General features: G+C 47.4%; 1 protein-coding gene across 1 annotated transcript; it reads right to left on the bottom strand.

Moving 5' to 3' along the window:
* Positions 1 to 5,717: 5,717 nt before the first annotated feature.
* On the bottom strand, positions 5,718 to 8,714 carry ADRB1 (adrenoceptor beta 1). Its single transcript, XM_028511136.2, has one exon. It carries the CDS (start codon positions 8,440 to 8,442, stop codon positions 7,042 to 7,044), a length of 1,401 nt encoding a protein of 466 aa, XP_028366937.1. The 5' UTR covers positions 8,443 to 8,714; the 3' UTR covers positions 5,718 to 7,041.
* Positions 8,715 to 9,821: the final 1,107 nt, after the last annotated feature.

The raw sequence follows: 9,821 nt of genomic DNA, 5'->3' as shown, positions 1-9,821 counted from the left end.
CGCACACACCACTGACCCCAACAGGAAGCAATACACCTTGCACCTCCCACAGGAAGTGATACGCTTCTACCTCTGCGGTGGGAGGAAAGGATTCCTCCTTGTCCGGTAACTGCTCGGGTGGGGCGGTGGGAGACTGCCGTAACTCAGCCAAAGAAAAGTCACCGTACTTCGAGCTTTCAGTTCCCCCAACAGACTCTGTTTATGACAGTCCTTCCCAAGTCTGTAAACGAGCAATCCTCTCCTCTGCTTCTCTGCTCTTGCATGTGGTTTAGACCCCATGTCCTGAATTGCAATTGTCCTGTTGTTTGCAAATAAACACACGCTGTTGGAGAAATATCTGGCTGTTTGTCTAACCTCAACACAAAACAGCAAGAGGACATGGGGTAGCTATAATGGAAACATTTGCTGATAGGATGGGCTATTAAATGGTAGACCAGGTCTTTAAATCTTAGATTGAATTTCATCAGTCTCTGTGGTCTGCATTGATCGAGGTCAGCGATTTTTATTCGGTGTGCCGTGGCACACTGGTGTGCAGCAAGAATTTTTAAAACACGCAATACCTGACTATTTAGTCAAGGATAGTGATCTCTTTTCCCCTAGATTGTCAAATAAAAAAAATGACAATAGCCAACACAATAGTAGCTATCCTATGTGAATGAATCAAAATTTTACCTATTTTTTTGTCAGATTGGCAAAAAATATATTTTGGTGTGCCATAGAATTTTAGACATTAGTTTATGGGTGCCATGATGTGAAAAAGGTTGAAAATCACTGATCTATGTATACAGCCTTGCTTAAGGATGGGGGTATTGTTTACTAGACATATCAAGATCCTGCTGATGATGAAGAATCTGGAATTTTTCTGAGTGACTCAGTTTTACTCAAGAATGCCTATTTTAGGGGAAACTGCCCCCCCACATTATTTTAGAATTGATCATAGAATCATTTAAACACAAGGAATTCTTTTAAAAGAGCATCTTACTAAAATGTAAATTGTATTGCCTTTATAAAAATCCCTGGAGTGCAGAAAATGTCATTGGAACACCTATTAATGTTCACTCTTCAAAAGCATTTTTAAATAAGGACCTCAAGGCAGCAGGTGAGTTCCTGTCGTTAACATAACAGATACTTCAAGTCGGTAAAATTCCCACAGACTTGTCACTGTTTATTAAGTTGGGAACTAAGAAACCCAACACCCTGCAAGCTACAAAAGAGAGGGAAGCAAAAATACAAACTCCCATCGCCCTCAGCACTTTTCGTCTCTGAATTGCTATTCCAAGAAAAAGAGAACAATCTAGATAGTTGCTTTTAGCACTTACGACTCCATGCAAAACTGTAGAGTCGAGTAACTTTTAAAATTGGTTTACCTTCCTCAAAGTGGCCGCGGGTTAAGAATCATTAAACAAGCACTTTTGTTTAGCACACTGCAAACAGGTCTTTTAATCTGATGTTGGGGGAGAAGATTATTTTATTTATTCAGCTGTGGTTTCTGTAGAATTTTAAATGTAATTTTTAAAAGAGGACTGTTTATTTGGATGCATGGAGTATTATATATATTTTTGCTACTTTTGGTTGTTCTTTTCACTTTAAAAAAATCCCATAGGGATTTTGGTGGGTGGAGTTGCAAGGAAAGGGGAAAAAAAGGTAAGAAGTATCCCAAATGATAGACTTTGCAATGCAATAAACTCCTGTCAGAGCATCCTAAAGGTATTTACAAAGGCTACTACTGACCCACCTTTCTGGGAAGTGAATCTGAATGACCGGGAAACCGACTGATTTCCCCAAGGTCACTGGGCACTGTGGCAAATACGTTTAGAGCAGAGCCCTCACTCAGTCTTCGGGCCATCTGCTTGCCCAAGTTTTCTGCTCTCCTAGAGTTTTACCCATAATTCCCACAAATCAGCTAGCCTAATAATGACTAGGAAAACTAATTTACAAATAGTTAACGGGTGGAACAGCTAATCTTATCTCTGCAATCAGGACACTGAAAGACTGACAAGGTCATGCTGTTATGAACTGAAAAATTAAGAGAAACAGAAAGAAAGCCTGTTAAGGGAGCTCCACACCCCAAATCTTAAACTCCATGCGAAGATCTCTTATAGGAAAAGTACAGAGAATAGTTTAAATTTTTTTTTCTGCTCATAATTATGAGAGCAATACTGTAATTCTTAGGAAGAAATCCAAATGTAAGCCATTTCAAATGCATCCTAGGTTAAGGTTTGTGTGATGCATGGGAAGAAAGCAGTGTGGTCTTGCTAACGAACAGCTCTGAGCTAGGGCATGTGGGGAGAGAGGAAAATAGAAATGGTAAGCTTTGAGAGATGTTGCAAATCAAGAGCTTTAGCAAACTGTTCATGGGAAATTAATGTTGCTCTGATCCGAAAAGGTGTTTGGGGATGTTTCCACTTCATTCAAGAACTGTGCAAGTGCTCAAGGGAAGGGCTAGTGAACACGGTGGGTCTGCCTTGAGACCTGGTTTCAGGTACAGAAGGTAGAGGTAACGTCCCGAGGGATCTTTGCCCAACCTTCAAGTGAAGGCCAAGGTTGAAAGGAGGTAGACGGTTAATCTCCAGTGCTTTCTTGGGCGATGCTCACATTATTGCAAAGATCATGTGAGCTCCTCTCGGGGCTGTTGCTTTTCCAGTCTGCATTCAAGCAACTGGATTTGGAAACCTAGTCACTGTCCCAGCAAGTGTGCCAACCTTTGGACTCAGAAACTATCTCCCTCCTCCCCCCCAGAAAAGGGTAAAAAGATGATTGATAAGGAAAATTAGTCCACAAAATGTTTATTTATAGTATGAATATCTTCTGATTACACGATTAGGGCTATTTAGTGGAGACTCTTTAGATGAGAGTAGAGTAAAAGAGGGAATTTCAGGAGAGGTTCATTCCTCAGAAAGTAGTTCAATGGAGTTTGCTTAAAAATCACTGCAAAGTAGCAGTGCAATCTGGGACACACTGAATCACAAGTTACAAGATGCAGGAGCAATATTCTAGATGGGAATTTAGTATGGAGCTTGTGTGTGAAGGGGAAGAAAGAGAAATTAATTTAATTCTACTTGCTGATGTGACTGCAGCACAACTATTTTTAGGTATAATCCAAACAGCGCATATCTTCTCCATTTTGATTAGTAGCAAATTGGCAGGGAGTCAAAAGAATTAGTATTTCTCAGCACATTATGCCAGAAATGTACAAATAAAACCAAATTATCTGTGCCAATGTGTTCAATTTGAATTACTGCTAAGGTTTTTATTTATTTGTTTTCCTTCCAAAGAACAAACGTGTCCAGCTTTGTTAAAAACATTCTTTAAAGCCTTTCTCAAATGGCAGCAAAACTTAATAGAATACTTTTCCTTCAGACGCTTGGTTAGAAGCTCTTGCTAAAAAAAACATAAATGTTAATATCATCCTGATACTTTGGGTGCAGAATTTCCGCCTGGCAATTTTACATGTTCCCGGAGGAAGTCGGCACATTCAACAAAACGCAAAATTAAAATAAGCTAGGAAAATGTGCTTAACGAGGAAAGGTCTCACAATAGCCTCTCAGAAGTTATTAATACTTCCAGTTCCTAAGAAAGCAGGGAGTGAAAAAAAAATAAGCTCTATTTGCAAAGTGTTACATAGGCAAGTTCACCAAGGGATGAAGCTAGATATGATGCTAATTCCACATTTCTGCATTGGAAGGAGAATTCGCAGATGCTGGACGATCCGGTCACACACTAGAGACCTTTACAGCGTGCAACCCGAACCTGACTTCCAAGGGGGCAGACCAATGAATCTCGGTCACATTGAAGTCCACTGTTATAATTTTAGTGTTCATGCCTTCAGTACCTTGGTACGCACAAAGCCCCGGTTAGGTAAGGTGGATTTTCTGCATATTCAGTGCCCTCCACCTGTCACTTCTGCTCTGCGTTATTTTACCAGATTAAATAGGACGGACATGTTCCTCCCACTGCCTTAGCTATCAGGAGGGGCAGCCCAGCCTGCCACAGTTCTACTGTGAACTAATGTCTGTCTGCTCTGAAAACAACAAAAAGTAGTTTTCATGGGTAGCTGGGATCACGGACACAGTCTGTTTCTGAGTCCTTTCAATCCTCAGTTAGCGACCTCGGGGATCACAGAAAAATCTTTTTCTAGTTCCTACCAATAAGTATAACTTGTTCCCCAGAGAATAGTAGTTTCTTCTAATTCACTGAAGACTTTAGAGCTATCTGCTAGGTAGTTGTTATATGTATTTGTTACTGACGTTTAAAGGACTTCCATAACTTTAAGACCTGAGGTTTGATGGGCCTATATATATATGTTTTGGGTTGGGAAAGTTTCTTTTTCTTTAAATATAAAGACATCTATACAAAACAAGCAGATAATAAGGAAACTGAGAAGGGGAAGCATTAACTTGGTACTTTGGTATTCTTCAGATGAAACTCTAGACATTTAATCTGTTAATTGTGTAGTATAACTTAAAATAAAGAGAAACAAAACACCTAACAAAAGGTATCTCACATCCTCATGGTGAGGGAAGGGAGGACAGAAATGACTATGTTTAGACCCTAGGGGAAAGGATAGTGAGGTTTCATCCTGACGGGGATTCTGCATTCTCCAAAACAAGCTTCTTTAAGTATTTACCCTTGTATTTTTAATTAAAGAAATTTTGCCGTCCCCCACCTTTTTTTCTTTTTCTGGAGGAGGGGGTTAAACTTCATAGCAGTTAGTTGGTATTGAAACTGCTACTGTTCATGCAACTTTGGCTAGTCTCCAAAAGATCTACCTCATTGACCTTTCTCCGAAGACTGTCCCTTGGTCTTTATAATATCCCATTGCAAAAGGGGATAATCAGAATTGATTTTCCTCAGTGGAAAATTGTTAGTTCATGTTAAAGCTCAGGACGAGCTCAAACTTTATACTGTTTACTTTGGTTTCTTTATTGGATGATCACGAAATGAAAAGCTGGTTTAAGAATGTGAAGATAAATACTTATACCAACTTATTTTGGAGAACGTAGAATTAATCCCAGCATAAAATTTCACTACACTTTCTATAGGAAGTAATTCCATGAAAACTACCCTATCCACTGGCTGTCATACTTTTGTTAGGTAAGTTTAACAATTTCACTTTTGCTTTTACCAGTACCTGCCCACCCCAAACTTCTGTTGAAATGGTTTGTTGAATTACATAAGAGAAAAAAAAATATTTACTTAAAAGCGCTCATAAATTTTTGCTTAGCCATAAAAACATGTTTCATTCTAAACGGCCCCTAGGAGAATGTGCCATCGGATCATCTGCAGGCTATGCTTTTTCTAACGGAAAACAAAAAGCTGTGCAAGCCACTCACCCACTCCAAGCAGGCAGGACGTTCAACAAGTTAGTCTTCTTTCCTACGTTCCCGTGCAAAGTTGCAGCTGAGTTACCTCGTTTGGTCACTTTTCTTTGGCAGGCACACAATTCCAAATGTTAGTTCTTAAGTCAGATGCAGCCCGTGGGATCTGGAAAACACCTACCAGGAGTCTAGAATACCTTCCAGCCAGCTGTGAAAATTTAGGGCGAGCCTGCAGCCCTCGGTAGGTGCATGCCTTGTTTGGTTCAGAGGCATTTTGCTATGTTATTGACTCATGAAAAGCTATTAAAAGAGCTCTATGGGAAACCTATATTTTGAACAAAGCTAACTTTCTTTTTCATTATCACTGGCCCCTTACAGACACACGGTACATAACCATGATTGTGCTCCATTGGTATTTATTGCACATAGACCAATTCCTCACACAGTAGTTAGTTGCACCAGAGTATAAATACTTGGTAAAACACACAGAGGAAATAGAATTTACACACAAGTGCTTGGTTTTACCAGCAGATTCACATGGGCACTTGGACATAAAAAAATAATAAAAAAATCCTCAAGATAATTGTATTTATAATATGGATACAGTTACAGTACCATGATAAAAGAGTATAAAAAGGCATTTTCCCAATAAATCACTAGCTCAATAAAATAATAGACAACAGAAGTAGAGTTTGAATTTTATTTTAGTTTTTAAGATCTCCCCCCCGCCCCATTAAAAAATATTTTAATCTCTTTTTGTGCGAGTAGCGCGTTCTGTGGACTTTACAATCCCTAACACTGTGCAAAAATGGCATTTTGACCCACTCCTTTTCATTTTTGTTTTTGTTTTTTACCCACATGTGCAGTAATCTGAACTGAAACCTCTTTTTTTTTTCTTTTCCTGTTCTGTCTTCAATGGACAGAGTCACATGTCACAGAGGCTCAGTGCCTGGTCCTTCCAACTAGTATTGATGCATAAATAAGCTGTTTAATATAAACAAGTCTCTCTGTCTGGCTGTGCAATGTGCACAGTGTGAGGTAGAAACCCCTCCGCCCGGCCACCTAGGCACGTGGGAACAGCAGGCTTGCCCTACAGAAGGAAAGCAAGGTGAGGCTTGCCTCAAGAACAGCTTACGCTTTCTTGAAACGTTAGTTTTACATGCATCCTTTCCCTTTGCTTTAAGGACAGGAGAAATCATGACTCGGGAATTAAACTGAAGTTTCTCCGGAAAGCAAAAGGAAACGTGTCCGGACAAATTGTCACGGCCCCTCTCTCTCCAGTTGACGGCTCCTAGTCTCGGGAAGGGGAGGGAAGCCAAGTTGATGGACTTGTGTCCCCTAGTGCTTCTCCCTTCCCCTACTCGGTCCTCATAGAAAGTGTCAACTGGAAAAAAAAAATCTAAAGATGCAGCACACGCACACACAAAAGAAGCCCCGAACCACAAACAGGAAAAAGAACCCAGGAAAAATTAGCAAGCCATTTTCCCACCCCTCCCAAAACTTTCCTTTCTGTGCAACGTTCCGTGGCTTTTCTGTTTGTCTCGGATGATTCAGATGAGGTCCGTGGGCTTCGAGTTCACCTGCTTTAGGTCTTGAGTAAACACTTACTTCCTTCCCCTGAGAAGTCATTCAGGGGCTCCAGGACATTCTTCATCCCAGCACGCAGAGTCTGCGCCCCGGCCCTGCGCGCACCGGCAGAGAGATGGGGAGGAGGCGCTGGGTCCTACACCTTGGATTCCGAGGCGCAGTCGGGGCGGCTCGGCTCGTCCAGGCTCGAGTCGCTGTCCGCCACCGCCCCGCCGTTGCAACCCGCCCAGGGCTCCAGCAGGCGAACGGGCGGCGCGGCCCCGACGTCGTCGTCCTCCTCCTCGTCGTCGGAGGCGGCCCCGGGAGACGGCGGCGGCCGGGAGACGGCCAGGCAGCCCGAGGGGCGCTGCCGGTCGCCGCCGGCCGTGCGGCTCCGGCAGGCGGCCCGGCGCGCACAGCACAGCAGGCGCTGGAAAGCCTTGCGGAAGTCGGGGCTGCGGCAGTAGATGATGGGGTTGAAGGCCGAGTTGGCGTAGCCCAGCCAGTTGAAGAAGACGAAGAGGCGGTCCGGCACCAGGTCCCGGTGGAAGGCCTTCACCACGTTGGCCAGGAAGAAGGGCAGCCAGCAGAGCGTGAACACGCCCATGATGATGCCCAGGGTCTTGAGCGCCTTCTGCTCGCGCAGGGCCACAAGGCGCGAGGGCCGCCGTTTGCTGGTGCGCCCGTTGGCCAGCGGGTCGCCGGCGGGCTGCGGGGACTCCGGAGAGGGCGCAGGAGAGGCGGGGCGCGAGGGGCCGCCGAGGAAGCGGCGCTCGCAGCTGTCAATTTTCTTCACCTGCTTCTGGGCCTCGCGGAACACCCGCAGGTACACGAAAGCCATGATGCACAGGGGCACGTAGAAGGAGACGACGGACGAGGCAATGGCGTAGGCCCGGTTAGTGACGAAATCGCAGCACTTGGGGTCGTTGTAGCAGCGGCGCGCCTCGTCGCCCTCAGCCCGCCACCAGTGCATGAGGATCGGCAGGAAAGACACCAGGGCCGAGATGGCCCACACGGTGCACACGAGGGCCCTCGCCCGCGCGCGGGTCAGCAAGCTCTGGTAGCGGAACGGAGATGTGATGGCGAGGTAGCGGTCCAGGGCGATGACACACAGGGTCTCGATGCTCGCCGTCACACACAGCACGTCCACCGAGGTCCAGAGCTCGCAGAAGAAGGAGCCGTACTCCCACCGGCCCCACACGACGATGGTAGCCCCGAAAGGCACCACCAGCAGTCCCATGACTAGGTCGGCGCTGGCCAGGGACATGATGAAGAGGTTGGTGAGCGTCTGCAGCCGCGGCGTCTTGGCGATGGCCAGGATCACCAGCACGTTGCCCACCACGATCAGCAGCACGATGAGTGCCATCAGTAGGCCCATGCCGGCCGTCCACTGCTGCGACAGTTGCGCAGGGCCCTCGCTGGTTGGGGGCAGCAGCGACGTGGGCGGCGATGCAGGCACTAGCAGTCTCGCTGCGGTGGCCGCGCCGTCGGGGAGAGGTGCAGCAGATGACAGGTTGCAGGGCTCGGAGGCGCCCAGGGAGAGCGCCCCCGCGCCCATGCCGAGCTGCGGAGGCCGGGGGCGGGGGGTGTGGCGGGGTTGGGCAGTGTTTGGGGAACACCCCAGAGGTCTCGGTAGCTGCGCGCGTGGAGGGAGGTCCCGGCCAGGTCAGGGCAGCCACGGTGCGGAGCCCGAGGCTGGGCGCTAGGCACCTTTTCTGCGGAAGCTGAGTTCTGTCGCCTCCGCCGCCGCCGCCGCTGTTGCTGGAGCCGCTGCCGCTGCCGAAACAGCCGCCGGGACCTCAGCATGTTTCTGAGCGCGCAGAGCCCGCAGTCCAGGCACCCAACACCCACCCCACCCCATCCCCACTCCCCCAAGCCAACCCCCGGGGCTTAGCGTCAGGCTCCTGCAGCCAATCCCGGCGAAGGCACGCCCCTAGCTGGTTCCCCCCCCCACCCCCCACCCTCTAACTCTCCGCATCCTCCTCGCACCCTCAGTTCAGAGGCGCTAGGGAGTCCGGGGTAGGTCTTCCAGCCAGCAACTCTCCGGCCCCTGCCGTTGCCCGTGTGCGCACCCCTTCCTGCTCCCGCTGGTTCCAGCGCCCTGTTTCCCCAAGCTCTGTATGGCATCGGCTCTCACTCGTGTCCCTGCCCGCTCCTGAGGCTCCCACTCTCTCCAGCTCCGTTCCCTTCCGCACTTTTGCTTCCTGCGCTCAGCTCCCTCCTGCGCCCCCGCTCCCCTGCACCCCATGTACCTTCAGTGCCCACATTTCCTGCAGAGGGGAGTCCGTGCTTTCGAGGAGGGGGGACCTCTGACCGCTGCGTTTGGGAGACTTTGGCTGAGTGATCGTTTCCCGGATCGAGCAGCCTAGCAGAGCTCGGGTAATACCCTTTCCCGGTGAAGAGGAGGTCCAGTCAGCCTGCGTCCTGCCAGCTCCGGGGGATCAAAAGTGAGTGTTAGAGGTTAGAGGAAACTTTCCAGCCGGGAGCCTTGCTAAGCAAACCGCGCGTCTTGTCAGAAACGCTCTCGGGGCGCTGTGATTGCAAGGAGCTTCCGTGCCAGAGTAGTAGATGCAGAAAGGAAGCTGAGATTAGTGCATCTGACAGCTAATGCCAAGTCCAGGTGGAAAAACACACACTGCCCAGTCCCAGCGAGCGAATACGAGCCTGATGCAACCGTGTGTGCCGACGCTACGAAGGCAGCGGCTTAAGGAAACACAAATGTTTAACCGTAGAGGACACTGTCACGAGGAACGAACACATTGAATTACATTTCAGACTTCACATTCAGTAACAACACCTGTACTTTTTGTGTTTTAATACTCACGGGGTCTGGTAATTTGCGTTCGGCCAGTACAAACAAAACTCGTTGTTTTGGTCGACATCATAAGGAACTGAGATTTCAGATTTCTTGGTGCGCTTGGCTGTTCTCTCCTTGGC

The sequence above is a fragment of the Phyllostomus discolor genome, chromosome 5 (genome assembly GCF_004126475.2).
Source record: "Phyllostomus discolor isolate MPI-MPIP mPhyDis1 chromosome 5, mPhyDis1.pri.v3, whole genome shotgun sequence".
In the NCBI taxonomy this organism is placed as follows: Eukaryota; Metazoa; Chordata; class Mammalia; order Chiroptera; family Phyllostomidae; genus Phyllostomus; species Phyllostomus discolor.
Note: the sequence above shows the minus strand (reverse complement) of the source record. Positions and strands in the feature narration are given on the sequence as shown.

Coding starts and splice junctions, on each gene's coding strand:
- ADRB1 (XM_028511136.2), bottom strand. CDS start 8,442: ATGGGCGCGGGGGCGCTCTCCCTGGGCGCCTCCGAGCCCTGCAACCTG.